Here is a 15,390-nt window from a genome sequence, read left to right on the forward strand (position 1 = left end):
AAAATTAAAAAGGAATCTTGCTTTGTCCCGGCCGGGACCAAATTAAAAATTCAATTTTAAGGAAGTCAGAAAAAAAAAAAAAAACCTAAATTAATTTTTCTAATAAATTTAAGAGAAAACTTCACTTAATTTTCTAAACTTTCATCATGTGTAAAGATAAAAAAACTCACAACTTAGCGTATTAAACTTTAAAAAGAAAAATTGCAATGTCACCCCTCCCATTAGGGTTTGGAGTTAAATCTTACCCGATGCCTTTGAAATTCTCAAAGTATCCCTGTTTTTCATTAAAAAAATTTATTTAATTTTGTAATTTCAAAAATTTTACAATGATATAAAGAACATTTTATAAATTTATTGTCCGATTTAACCTCAAATCCTAACAGAAGCCATGTGTAAGATTGTAAATATATTAAATCGAGAGTTTTTAACTTTAGTTGAATAATTTTAAAAATTATCAGAGTTAATGGGGTTAAATGAAATTTTTCTAAAATTTAAAGACTAAAGACATTTTTAATTAATTTTTTTTAGTGGAAGCTGACGTGGGGGGACATGTCCTCCCGGCCGCCCTTATTCCGTTTCTTTTTGCCCCTGCATGCGTATAAATATCCAAGCTAATTTCATTATATTCAACTCACGTCCTTCCATTCCATTATATATATTCAACTCAAAACAAAGAAGAATATATACATATATAATAAGAATGATTGGGTGGGAAGACGTTTACAAAGTGGTGGTGGCGATGACGCCACTTTACGTGGCACTGATTTTAGGGTACGGCTCCGTCAAGTGGTGGCGGCTGTTTACTCGCGAACAGTGTGACGCCGTTAACCGGTTCACATGCTATTTCACCCTCCCCTTCTTATCCTTTGAATTCACCGCCAGCGCCGATCCATTCAAATGGAACTATCTGTTCATCGCCGCCGACGCAATTTCCAAGGTCATCATAGTGGCGGTGCTGTGCTTCTGGGCAAAGTGTAGTAGCAAGGGGAGCTACAGCTGGTCCATCACAAGCTTCTCTTTGTGTACTTTGAACAATACTCTTATTGTAGGGGTGCCGTTGATGAAGGCCATGTACGACCAATTGGCTGTGGATTTGGTCGTTCAATCCTCTATTGTGCAGGGTATTATATGGCTTACCCTCCTGTTGTTCGTCTTGGAATTCCGGCAGACGGGGATTGACTATTCTGCCGATCACACTAATACTGTCAGTCAGTCGGCGCGGCCGGTTGAAACCGGAACTGATTTGGAGATTGCGGCGAGCGCCGGGGGGCCGCCTTTCTCCTATTTGATAAGGACGGTGTGGTTGAAGCTGGCGAGGAATCCCAACTCGTATGCTTGTATTCTAGGCATTGCTTGGGCTTTTATTGCCAATAGGTAATGTAATGTACAAGAACACCATTCATATATATTATATATTTGCGTTGAATTCATGGATGAGTGAGCTGAAAATGTTTGCAGGTGGAATATTAAGATGCCAAGCATCGTGGAGGGATCGATATTGATAATGTCAAGAGGAGGGACAGGCACTGCCATGTTTAGCATGGGTGAGAGATCTCCTCATTCAATCTCCTCCGGCAATATTTAACTTCTCTTGAATCCTATCAGCACTGACTAATTAGCAAAACAAAAACAAATAATTTGTTATGTTTGTTTATCTATTTAGATTTTGTGTTTTTCTCTGGAAAAAAGTATATTTTAAAATTGTATTCTGGTATGATCATATTTGTAATTTGAGAAAATCCTAACAAATTTTACTTATAAAACTTTTAAAAAACAAAAAAAAGATAGATAGTGACCATGTGAGGAGCCTCTCAATGGCCACTCTAATTATTATTATTATTATTATTATTTATTTTTATTTTTTTAATCTTTGAAATAAGAAGTTAAAGCAAGTGATATGTTGAAATATTTCTACAACAAGGAAAGAAAAAATATTTTGTGTTTTTTTTGTGTTTTTTTTGTTTTTTTTTTATGATTAATATATTTGAAAAATTCAAACTGAAGGTAGAAATTAGCGGAAAACAAATAGGGTGGCAGATATATATAGTTATAATTTGATTAAGTGCAGGGATCTTCATGGCCCTTCAAGAAAAGTTGATTGCTTGCGGCCCAGGTCTCACTGTGTTTGGGATGGTTTTGAGGTTTATTGCTGGACCGGCCGCTATGGCTATTGGTTCTATCGCTGTGGGTTTGCATGGTGACACTCTACGTATTGCTATCATTCAGGTAATCTTTCTCTATAAATTCAGCACCAACTTTTCTTCCATTTTTTCTGATTTTTTCTTTATTTATCTTTCTCTATACCATTAATTCTTTATAAAATATAAATTATCTATGTACCCTCACATTTATTACAAAATTCCAAACAATTCCCATGGTGCATTCCCAATGTTTAGGAAAAGAGGTTATTTTTTTATTGAGGAAAGAAAATAAGTTATAAGAAAGTTGCTACTAATGCTCTAATTTGTTACCTGTTATTGGAATGAGTAATGTTTCAAAGAGGACTAGAATCTTTCTAAATGTGATGTGGCTTTTAAAATTAAGGTTGAATTTGATGTTAAAGTATTGATTAACTGATTAAAATTTATCATTTCCCATCAGCTTAAACTTTTGAAATAATTAATAATTTAACATAATATCAGAGCTAAAGATTCTCAGATCGAATCTTGACTTCGTCAATTCACCCTCATTTAAATTTAATATTCCACGTGTTGGGTCTCCCTTATTAAAAGGGGGTTTGAGTCCACGTGAGGGGAGTGTTAAAGTATTGATTAAGTGATTAGTTACCTCTTCCTATCAGCTTAAACTTTTAGAATAATTGGTAATTTAACATTTGAGATCATTATTATTTAATTTTAATATATTAAAAATTTTAAAAGTCACCTCACATTTGGGAAACTCTAGTCCTCTTATAGCAAGACTCTATGGCCAAAATATTCTTACAACTTTTTGTGATACTTTGAATTTTGTGTTTTAGATTTGAGTTTTACATTAATTAGTCAATTTTATACTGAATTTATAAAGACTAAAATTGAAAAAGCACAGGATGGTTTTTGAATATTCGTCCTATTTTTTTTTTTTTTTTTTTTAAATGATATTATCAACTATTTAATATACTTCAAATAGTAATACATTTAAGTGTATAACACGTCAAAGGTTGAATTAATGCTGTCAGCCACTCAATTCCCATCACATAATTTTCTTTTAGATGCTGACAATTAAGGACAAGAAGGAAACTGTAATTTTTATTCATATCCCCTACACAATATTCCAAAGGGGAGGGAGGGTGGAGGAAAGTGGTTGCCTGAACTTATGGGGGGTTTTATTGGGGGAACAAAAAGGCAGCTGATGAACGCCAACCTTTTTACTCAAAGTGAAATATTTTTCAATTTTTTATAATTATATTTTAAGATTAATTCTCCTAAGGAAATTTTTGTATAACTATCATATAATTAGATGATGCGATAATTAAAATTAGCCTTTTTTATTTTTTATTTTTTGTTACAAGTGCTAATTTAAAGATTAATTTTTATTGTTAAATCACCGATCCGGTTGCAATGATGGAGCCATGATTTTAGTTGACAATGGAAAAACTAAAAAATAAAGTTGATAAAAAAAATTTATTAAGGAATATAATTAACAAAATAAACAAATAATTCAACGAAATCTAATTATTGTTTAAAAAACACAACTGTAGTTTCGAATTTATATATTTACGCCTAGCAATAATTTATTCAATTATCTTCGATGACGACACAAAGAAGTTGAATTTTATACACTACATGGACTTACAACCTTCTAACTTATTACAACAATACCACCTCCTTAATTTCTCCCTTCATAATTCGACAATACTTAACGGCCTCCTAATCAATTTTCCAAATACCTAATCATGGAGAACACTTTTATGGAGTTCTTTAAATAAAAGTTAAATTAAAAAAGAAAAAAAATTATAGAGACAATATATATATATGTTGGCCTTAAATGCATGAGTAGAGCTTAAATACGACACATGCATGTAATTGGGGCCATTAGGATAAATCTAGTAATTATATATGGTGGGAGTCAATAGAAGACTAAATAATATTAAATATTGTATTATTGTGGTACGTAAAAATGAGTGGACAAAGAAATTTTAGAAAATACTCTAGTAAAATATATTATTCTTATATGCCCGTAAAATATGTTAAGAAGTGAATGAACACTTGCTACGTAATTGTTTATCTTTTACATGAATTTATTCTAGCTTGATGTTGCAGGCGGCATTGCCACAATCCATTACGTCTTTTATCTTCGCTAAAGAATATGGATTGCATGCAGGAGTACTTAGCACTGCGTAAGTTGCTCGAAAATTCCTCTTTCACACCATCTTTCATTTTTTACAATAAAACAAACAATACTTTTCACATTATTATGTATTATAATTCTGTAAAAAATCTTTTGAAGGAAAACCATTTCTTACACGGAAAACTTTTAAGCAAAAGCATGAAATTTAAATTGACTGTTACTGTTATTGTTTGCAGAGTCATATTCGGCACAATGGCTTCGCTTCCTTTGTTGATAGCTTATTATGCAATTTTGGAATATGTATAAATTGATACTTTTTTTACATGGAGCCTGTAAAATGCATGGTACCTCTTTTTCGACTAGTTTGTTTTTACACGTCTGCACAAAAGGAGGAAAATGAGAAAGAGAAAGGCAGGAATAGCTTTGATCAACCGAGAGACTTCTCCCCCCACTGAGTGCAGATAAGGGAAGAAGGAAGTATTAGACCTTATAATTTAGATAAGAGAAATGAATACAAGGAAGAGGGACTCAGAAAATTAAGGTAGTTCAGCCTATAGCCTACGTCCACACATTAAAGTCTTTTCATAGCTACATTTTTCTTTTGATATTTTTGATTGTATACAATACTCTATTTATAAAGAAATAGTATGAACGTTGCAAGTATTTTCTACTTTATATTAACAACAATAACGTTAATTTATCATTTGTAACTTTTACTTAAAAAGACACAAAATAGTGCTGTTTTGCATTGTTCAAACGGCACTATTTAGTTTTCTAGTCTCTGCACTTTTTGCCATTTTGAAAAGGTCACTAAAAAAAGTCACTAGCCATATAGTGACGTGGCTAGTGACATTTTTTTGGCCCAAAAAGTCACTAAATGGCAGTCATTAAACGTTAAAAACTTTGTAGCATAGTTCTTGTAACTCTTAACTCTTGAATTTTTTGTCTTTTGAGTTATTGTAACTTTTGTCTCAATAGGAAGAGCTCTTATAATTGAATATATCCTACAACTCTCCCCTAAAGCCTTTCCTCTCTCACAATGGACACTCTCCATCACTACAAAAAAACCATTTTTTAATGACAGGCGTTTTCTGACGTGTTCTAGTGTCCGACACGTCAGAAAATTTTTCTGACGGGTCGTTTCTGACGCTTGTCGAGTGTCAGAAACGTAGGTGTCAGGAAAAAAAAATTTCTGACGTGTGAGTAGGTAACACGTCAGAAAATTCTGACGTGTTACCCACTCACACGTCAGAAAATTAAAAAATTAATTTTTTTTAAAAAAAATTTTTTTTCTGAAATTTTGTTTTTGAATTAAAAATTTATTAATTTAAATTTTTTTTTTTTTTTTGAGAATTCCTGCCGTGCAGGTGATGCACACCTTCCTGCTGTACAGCTCCCTCACGCAGAGAAATTCGAATTTCTCTGCGAATTTCTCTGCAGATCTTTTCTCCCCATGCCAGCTTCTTCTTTTCTCCTCTTTTTTTCTCTTCAATTCGTTTTTGATCTACTTCTTTTCTCCATGTTCTCCCTTTTCTCCATTTTCTCACTGTCTCTAGCTCTCTTCTTTTCTCCATTTACAAAAACCCAAACCGAAAAAGTCTTCCAAAAATCAAAAACCCAAACCTCAAAACCCAACAAAAATCTTCAAAAACTCAAAAAATTTTCTTATCTTCTCTTCTTCTTGTTCTTGTTCTTGTTCTTCTTCTCTTCTCCTTTTATTTTTTTTTTCTTCTAGAAGAAAAGCAGATCTGCTTCTCTTCTTTCATTTTTCTTCTTCTTCTTTTGCTATTCTTCAATCTGCTGCTTGTCTTCTTTTTCTCTTCACATTTTCTTTTCTTCTTCCCCTAGAGAGGAACTCCGTCCTGTGCAGATCAGAAGAGGGAGATTGAGAGAGGAGAGAGAGAGAGTGTGGGGAATAAATGAAGAGGCAAGAATAAAAAGAAAAAAAAAAAGTGGGAAAATTTTTAAACTCCCGCCCAAGCAGGAAGTTTCCTGACGTGCCATGTGTGGCACGTCAGAAAAAGTCTCCCAAAACAAAAAAATTATACATAATTATATATCTATATATAATTATCTGCATATATATATAAATATATAAAGTTTCCTGACGTGGCAAAATGCCACGTCAGAAAATTTCTGACGTGATACATTTCCACGTCAGGAAAATTCTGACGTGGGACATTTTCACGTCAGAATTTTCTGACGTGGCACACTGCCACGTCAGAATTTTCTGACGTGTCTGTTGTAACACGTCAGAAAATTTCTGATGTGTCACTATTCACACGTTAGAAAATTATTTCTGACATTTTAAAATTCAAACGTCAGAAATTTTCTGACGTGGCAACAATTCTAGTACTGTAGCCACGTCGGAAAATATCATTTTTTTTTGTAGTGCCAGCTCATGACGAGGAGCTTTTCCCTCCTTTGTGAGTTCAGGCAGGCAATGGCAAAGCCACATGAGGGCCCCCACAACAAGCCTTTCAATATATATATATATTTTAAGGGGAAAATCTACTTTACCCCCTGAAGTACCCCCTGAAATTTCAAGGGTTTTTTTAATTTGAACCCCAAAGTTTAAAAATTGGCAATGTACCCCCCCTAATGTTTCAAAAAATTTCAATTTAAACATTCTGTTACTAATTTCCACTAAATTGGACGGAAGTTAAAAAAAAAAAAAAAGCCTGAGAGTAATTTTGTAATTTCATAGATTTTCGTCAAATTTGACGGAAATTAGTAACGGAAGTTTTAAATTGAAAATTTTTTAAACATTAGGGGGACACATTGCCAATTTTTAAACTTTGGGGTTCAAATTGAAAAACTCCTGAAACTTCAGAGGGGTAAGTGGATTTTTCCCATTTTTTAATGAATGAAAAATTTGAAAATAGCCTCTATATATTTGTCATTAAAAAAAAAAAGGGTAGTGTTCATAATCAAAGCAAAAAAAATAAACGCTTTCAATGTATATAATTTATTCCATGTGTGTGTTTGTTTCTAGTCTATGATTGTTTATTTGTTGTTTATCGATGGTTGTTTCTTAAATAATTATAATTTAAAAATTTAGGTTCTTAAATCATAATGTCAAAATTAAAAATTATCTATCCCAAATAAAAGAAGTTGACATTTTAAAAAGTATAAACAGTTGGATTTTAATAACGAAACTTTAAATATTAAAGGGTTACTAAATAATATCATTTTAAAACTTTAGTTGTAAAAATCTAACGGTTGCAGTTAAAAAATATTCTTATTTTTTTTTTAAAAAAAATGTACTTATTATATTTGCTACTATTTTTTGTTTTATGCAACAAATCTTTGGCTTTCCTCTACATTTTCCTTAATTTCAACCTCCATAACCATTTCCCGCTGTCTCCCTTTTGGTTATGGAGATTACCAAATCAACCATTTTACCGCATAATGTGGGCTTCCATGACCCGAAGAGGCATAAAATGAAATTCTCGAGATCCATAGCCAAAACTAGACATGATTAATGGCTCTCCCTATTCTTCGAATTGGTTCCCAGTTTTCTTTTTTCTGTACACATTTTTTTAATACGTATTTTTAAAAGTTGGCTAGGAGAGTTTGAAAATAGTCTTTCGATAAAGGGTCTTTTCAGTGGTGGAGAGAAAACAATTTTCAATTTGGCAACGAAAGGGAGAGAGAGAAAGTGCCTTAATTATGGAAGGGCATGGGTTTGTTTGGGCAACGTTTTAAAAGAAAGATCGAGGAGTGTCTGGCACTAGCTACGACTTTAGCTTTTGACAAAACCATGTCAGCCATTCATCTCTAACATTCGTGAGCCTTCCACTCTTCTTCGTCATGCATGCGTCGTTTCATCTTTCGGAATTCTATTTGATAAGGTTTGTGATGCGAGCAGGAAGGGCTTGGACAGTGTTTTACATAAAGCATGTTCATAATTACCAACTAAATGTTTTGTAATATATGTCGGCTCGTCTCGGTTCGAAAACCGATTATATATGTACAAATATTATACCGCCTACCGACTGAACCAAAAATATTCTTTTACCGCCTATCTACCAGCTGTCAGTTATCAGTGAAGGTGCAATGACAATCTGTGGGCGATGAGATATATGATCTGAGTAACTAGAACTTTTTCTTGCTAATACAACTAAAATATTTTATATATTATGCTATGCATCACCGTTCGATCGTCCCAAACCATACCGAATAAGCGTGAGGAGAGGAGTTTGAAACATTTTGATTGCCGTAGAAATTCTCAACAGCCGGAGTAATAGTTGGTGAACTATTCTCACACGTTTGAAACATTTAACGGCGGTTCAAATTCCTATATGATTGGTGTTAATGAGTTGCACAAAGTGTTACAAAAATCAGACGATGGAAATCACAAACCCTATTTGGAAAGTTGGGTGGAATTATTGCTGGACCTCATTAGTTATTCTATACATTGCTGATCACCATCTTAAAAGCCCATGAACTATTGAAAGCAACGTACATGCACTTCCAAGCACTCAGAAATGAAAAAATAAGAATAAAAGATACGCACATTATATATTTATGTCACGCTAAAAGAATCCACGGCATGGAATGGTATACACCCACCAATCCATGTCTTTAATAATAATTAATTAACAAAAGAAAATGCCCATGATCAGTCCCATTTACGACACAAAAGAAATCAAAAAGGAATTTTGCTTTGACTCGGACGAAATTGGAAAAGCAATTTGAAGGGAGTCACTTTTCCTAGGGGTACTAATGAATGAGCTAGATGTTAAAATAGTAATTAAGTGATTAAATTTACTTCTTCCTATCAGCTTAAATTTTTTAGACAAATGGTAATCTAATATAGTATCAGAGACAAAGGTATTGAGATCGAACATTCACTCCGTCAAATCACCTCCATTTAAATTAAATATTTCACATGTTGGGTCTCACTTATTAAAAGTGAATCTGAGCATACACGTGACGGAAAGTGTTAAAATATTGATTAATCACTCTGTCAAATCACCCAATTTAAATTAAATATTTCACGTGTTGGACATCACCTATTAAAAGTGAGTTTGAGCCTATATATGAGGAGAAGTGTTAAAGTATTGATTAATCACTCCATCAAATCGTCCAATTTAAATTAAATATTTCAGGTGTTGGGCCTCACCTATTGGGTTTCACCTATTAAAAGTGAGTTTGAGCGAGGGGAAGTGTTAAAGTATTGATAATCACTCTATCAAATCACCCTATTTAAATTTAATATTTCACGTGTTAAGCCCCACCTATTAAAATTGAGTTTGAACCCACACGTGAGGGTGAGTGTTAAAGTATTGATTAAGTAATTAAATTTATTTCTTCCTATATACCGTTGTGTAGCTTATTAAATCACCTATTAAAATCGAATTTTAGCCCACACGCGAGGAGAAGTGTTGTGTAACTTATTCATTAGAGAAAAATAATACAATTAATTAAGAGAAATGTAATGATTACTAATGAATGAGCTAGCTAAACATTAATCTAGTAAGTCTCTTTATAAAAGATTTAATACCCCTAACATTTCTCATATGAAAAATGCGACGATATAAGAAATAAAAAATACCTAAATTATTTTTTCTTATAAATTTAAGAAAAAACTTCACTTAATTACATAAATTTTCATCATTTTTGCAATCACCCCTTAAAGTTCAAACTTTCAATTTAGTGTATTTAAAAAAAAAAAATTGCAATGTCACCTCTCTCGTTACGGTTTGGGGTTTAATCCTAATGGAGGCCTTGAAAATTCTCAAAACACCAATTTTTTTAAAAATAAAAATTATTTAATTAAGGTAATTTTGTAATTTTATACCAATTTACAATCTAATTTAACTTGAAACCCAAACAAGAGGGGTCATACTGTAAATACATTAATTAACTTGAAAGTTTTTGAAAGAGTAATTATAAAAACTCCTGGAGTTAAATGAATTTTTTTTTTTTTATTAAAAAAAAAAAAAAACGTAAAAATTAAAAAACTTTTTTTAATATATTTATATATAATTTTCTTTTTTTTGAGTGGGATCTGACGGGACCATGTCTTCCGACTCTGTTTGTCCCTGCATGCATATAAATACCCTTCCAATATGTTGAGCTCTAAACAAAGAAAGAAGAATATATAATAAGAATGATTGGGTGGGAAGATGTTTACAAAGTGGTGGTGGCGATGATGCCACTTTACTTCGCACTGATTTTAGGGTACGGCTCCGTCAGGTGGTGGCGACTGTTTGCTCGCGAACAGTGTGACGCCGTCAACCGCTTCGCATGCTTTTTCACCATCCCCTTCTTATCCTTTGAATTCACAGCCCGCGCCGATCCATTCAAATGGAACTATCTCTTCATCGCCGCCGACGCAATTTCGAAGGTCATCATAGTGGCGGTGCTGTGCTTCTGGGCAAAGTGTAGTAGCAAGGGGAGCTACAGCTGGTCCATCACAAGCTTCTCTTTGTGTACTTTGAGCAATACTCTTATTGTTGGGTTGCCGTTGATGAAAGCCATGTACGGCCAATTGGCTATGGATTTGGTCGTTCAATCCTCCATTTTGCAGGGTATTATATGGCAGACACTTCTATTGTTCGTCTTGGAATTCAGGCGAACGGGGATTGACTATTCTGCCGATCACACTACTACTGTCAGTCAGTCGGCGCCGGTTGAAACCGGAAATGATTTGGAGGTTGCAGCGAGCGCCGGGCCGCCGCCCTTCTGCTATTTGATGAGGACGGTGTGGTTGAAGCTGGGGAGAAATCCCAACTCGTATGCTTGTATTCTTGGCATTGCTTGGGCTTTAATTGCGAATAGGTATGTAACGTAAGAATTGCCTGCCGTTGTTTCATTGAAAAACAGTAGAAGAACAACATATATATATATATATGCATTGAATTCATGGATGAGTAAGCTGAAAATGTTTACAGGTGGCATATTCAGATGCCTAGCATCGTGGAGGGATCTATATTGATAATGTCAAGAGCTGCGACAGGCACTGCCATGTTTAGCTTGGGTGAGAGATCTCATTCAATCTCCTCCAGCCTTGCACTTCTCTGGAATCCTATAATGACTTGAAAAAACAAAACAAACACAAAATATTAATAACATGTTAAATTACCAGTTATCTCAAAAATTAAAGTTAATAAGAAGAGATAAATTTAATTACTTAATCATTACTTTAACATTTATGCATTTAGATTTTGTGTTTTTCTGTGAACAAAAAGTATATTTTAAAAGCCTATTGTGGTAGGATTCATATGCTTAATTTGAGAAAATCCAAACAAATGTTACTTTTTTTTTTTTTAAAAAAAAAAAGATAGTTACCGTGTGAGGCTGTGAGCAGCCTCTTGCATGCATGTAGATGACAAGGGCCGCGTGCCTACCCGTGGCCTGTTGTGATAACCACAACGCAGCCACCCCTCCACCTCAATGGCCGCCTGTAATCTTTTTTTTTTTTTTTTTTTTTAATATCTGAATTCTGAAATAAGAAGTTAAAGCAAGGAAATTAAAGAAAAATTATTTTGTGTGTGTTTTTTTTTTTAAAAAAAAAAAAAATTAATATATTTACTTTGTTTGAGAAATTCAAATTGCACGCAGAAATTAGCGGAAAATATATAGTTATAATTTGATTATGTGCAGGGACCTTCATGGCCCTTCAAGAAAAGTTGATTGCTTGCGGCCCAGGGCTCACTGTGTTTGTGATGGTTTCGAGATTTATTTCTGCACCGGCCGCTATGGCTATTGGTTCTATCGCTGTGGGTTTGCATGGTGACACTCTACGTATTGCTATCATTCAGGTAATTTTTCTTTATAAATTAATTCAGCACAAAATTTTCTTTGATTTTTTATTTTTAAATTTTAAAACAAAATTATTTCAACACCCTTACATTTTTTATAAATTTCAATACAATTTCTAGTGAGGAAATGTTTTTCTCCAAGTCCAAGTCCTTGTAATATTCTTATTTAAAGGATGATCATGAATAAAAAAAATAAACAGAATTATCTTAAACCTTTTGTTTGAAAAATGGTTTTTAAGTTTCTTTAAAATCTAATTCCCTAAGAATTTAAGGTCTAAGTTTCCTCGTAACCTAAAATTTATCCCGTTAAGTTTCAAGGCTTTCAAACGGTTGCAGTACTACTTCGGTTTAATTTCTCTTCAATTTCATCCTCTGTTGGAATTGGGCTTGAGGTCAAAGGTCAACTGAATTTATTCTTGCTTGATGTTGCAGGCAGCATTGCCACAGTCCATTTCGTCTTTTATCTTCGCTAAAGAATATGGATTGCATGCAGGAGTACTTAGCACTGCGTAAGTTGCTCAAAAATCCCTCTTAATTTCACACCATCTTTCATTTTTTACAATAAAACAAACAATACTTTTCACATTATTCTGTATTATAATTTTGTAAAAAAGCTTTTGAAGGAAAACCACTTCTTACGCGGAAATTTTTTAAGAAAAACGTTAAATTTAAATTGACTATTACTGTTTTTGTTTGCAGAGTCATATTCGGCACGATGGCTTCGCTTCCTTTGTTGATAGCTTATTATACGGTTTTCGAGTCTGTATCATGATACCTTTACTTAAATTTTATTGAGCTTGTAATGAAATTGATACCCCTGGCCTTATCAATTTCTTTTATATATATATATATATCCGCATAAAGAGGAGGTAAATTGAAACTAATTATCTCCACTTTATGAGGCAGAAAGAGCTCTTACTAACTGAGAGACTTCTATCTCCAATGAGTGCAGACAAGGGAAGAAAGAAGAGCTCTTACGATTATGATTGAATATAACTACCACTCTCCCCTAATGCGCACTCTCAAGCTCATGACGATGGGCTTTTCCCTACATAGTGAGTTCAGGCAGGGGAGGAAGAAAGATCTCTATATCTTTCTTTATCTCTCCTCGTCTTCATTTTTTTCCTCAATATCCTTTTTTTTTTTCTTTTTTTGTCTTCAGAGGTAACTCAATCGGCTGTAGATCATGTTTTATGAAGTGGATATGACTAGTTCGAATCTCTCACCCCCTTTCCTTATGTGGACATGTCAAAAAAAAAAAAAATTATTGTCCTTTGTCTGCATTTTGGATGCCAAATCTACAGCACATATGTCCCCTCATCTGCCCTTGCGCATCTCTATCATTTTTGCTGCCCTCCACTCCATCAACCTCTGTTCGCATGAATCCATGTGATGACACTATTTTTTGTTTTATGCGACAGATCTTTGGCTTCCCTTCATATTTTCTTTTGAATTTTCCTAAGAGCATTCCCATGCAGCAGACTCCCTTAAAGAAAATATATCCAAAAAATCACAAAAAATGTCCCACAATAGATTTTTTATATGGTTCCTTAAACCATCAGTTGCTACAGTTAAACCCAAAACATTGGGTTCAACTGTAGCGATCCATATGATTATTATAATCATAATCATAATCATAAAAAAAAAAGAAAAAAAAAAAGACACTCTACTCTCACATCTTTTTACGCACATTTCCATTATTTTTCTCCGTTCTTCTTCTCCGTCCTCTTCGTCTTCTGCACTTCATCTGGACACAAGCCATTTGAAGATTGCAAAAGAACCCAGATAAAAAAAAAAATAATAAAAAATAAAAAAACCCAGTAGATTGCAAAAATCAACCATAGAAACCAAAAAAAGAAGACGGTAGATTGCAATAAAAAAAAAAATAAAAAAAAAATAGAAACCAAAATCAACTATAGAAATAGAAACCCAGTAGATTGCTTGCTGGTTGTATAAATTTGGCCCCTGCCGCCCCATGTCTCAGCTTCCACCAGCTCTAGATTTCAATTCCATGGCTTCCCATCCGAAGGAGGAGGGGTTGGAGAAGATGGAGGTGCAACTCCTTCCAAGAGCCATAGCCAAGCAGAGAAGCGGCGTAGGGACAAGATTAATGCACAACTTTCAACTCTTAAGGAAACTAATTCCAATAGATTGCAAAAATCAACGATAGAAACCAAAAAAGGTAGATTGCAAAATAAAAACAAATAGAAACCAAAATCAAAATCAAAATCAAAACCCTTCAAGAAACCAAAATCATTGTAGCTTGCTTGCTGGTTGTTCCTCTTGATCTATGCTTGCTGGTATGTGGGCGGATGAGAGTGAGGCAGAGAATGAGATCGAGAAAGGGAGAGAGGTGCGGCTGGGGCGAAAGAAAAAAAGGAGATGAAAGTGAAGAAGCCAGGGAGAGAAAGAAGACAGAGATGAGAGAGAGATGGAAAGAAAAAGAAAAATGTTTTTAGAATAAAAGAAAATATTATTTTAATAAAATAAATAAATATTTTAATAATATAGGAATCGATTAAGTGAAGTTATTGAAGCATATTTTAACCTAAGAAAGAAAAAGTAAATTAAATCTTTCAATATAGAGAAAATGACGAAAAATCTGCTAAGAATTTTCTAACCGGTGTCCCACTTTTGCCTACGGATCCATATGCAAATCCAAATGCGACGTTCACTAATTGTCTATCGTCGGGTACCTTCCTTGTCGGACATTGTGACGATACTCCTCCACAGCTCAAATTCAATCATTATAAATACCATCCCCATTTGTTGGGACTTTCAAGTTTTCTTGTAGTCCGCTTTCTTCTAGACAGCTCATTCGTTGGACTCCCTCAAAGCGCGCTATCATTTTCGAATGCCCCATTCTTAGACAATGTGTTTAAAAACTATTGGGCCAGCCCATTTATTTGGTATATTCTCATATGTTAGATTTTATCTTGCGCTATAATGTTTGTACTTGCATTTACGTTGAGGTGCCCTATTCCCTCATTTTGTATTATCTTTTTTTATATATATTATTATTATGCAGCCTCACTTATTAAAAGAAAAAAAAAAAAAATCACTTGCACATCTTTTTTGTAAACTTTGTGTACATTTCCAGCTAATCCACAGTTGCATGTTAAACTTTGGGTCGGGCCCTTTGGAGTCATAATCCCAAGTTGGGCCTACTTGGACTCAAATTTCAAACGTCTGGACCTCCGACTTATTACTTTTATTTCCCACCCTAATTGCCTAATTTATTCATGCTTTAATTATTAATAAAATATTGTTGTCTATTGAGCCCTCAAAAAAAGCAAGATTACCAAAAATTACGTGTATTTTATATAATCAA

General features: G+C 33.7%; 2 protein-coding genes across 2 annotated transcripts; both read left to right on the forward strand.

Moving 5' to 3' along the window:
• The first annotated feature begins 700 nt into the window (after positions 1-700).
• On the forward strand, positions 701-4,846 carry LOC132166605 (auxin efflux carrier component 5-like). Its single transcript, XM_059577452.1, has 5 exons — positions 701-1,374; positions 1,459-1,544; positions 2,069-2,226; positions 4,260-4,336; positions 4,524-4,846. Exons 1-5 carry the CDS (start codon positions 701-703, stop codon positions 4,591-4,593), a joined length of 1,065 nt encoding a protein of 354 aa, XP_059433435.1. The 3' UTR covers positions 4,594-4,846.
• A 5,559-nt stretch (positions 4,847-10,405) lies between these two features.
• LOC132166744 (auxin efflux carrier component 5-like) lies at positions 10,406-12,572 on the forward strand. The gene is made up of 4 exons (XM_059577622.1): positions 10,406-11,076; positions 11,190-11,275; positions 11,902-12,059; positions 12,492-12,572. The coding sequence occupies exons 1-4, from the start codon at positions 10,406-10,408 to the stop codon at positions 12,570-12,572; spliced, it is 996 nt and encodes a 331-aa protein (XP_059433605.1).
• The last annotated feature ends 2,818 nt before the right edge of the window (positions 12,573-15,390 follow it).

Source organism: Corylus avellana, chromosome ca11 (genome assembly GCF_901000735.1).
Source record: "Corylus avellana chromosome ca11, CavTom2PMs-1.0".
Lineage (NCBI taxonomy): Eukaryota > Viridiplantae > Streptophyta > Magnoliopsida > Fagales > Betulaceae > Corylus > Corylus avellana.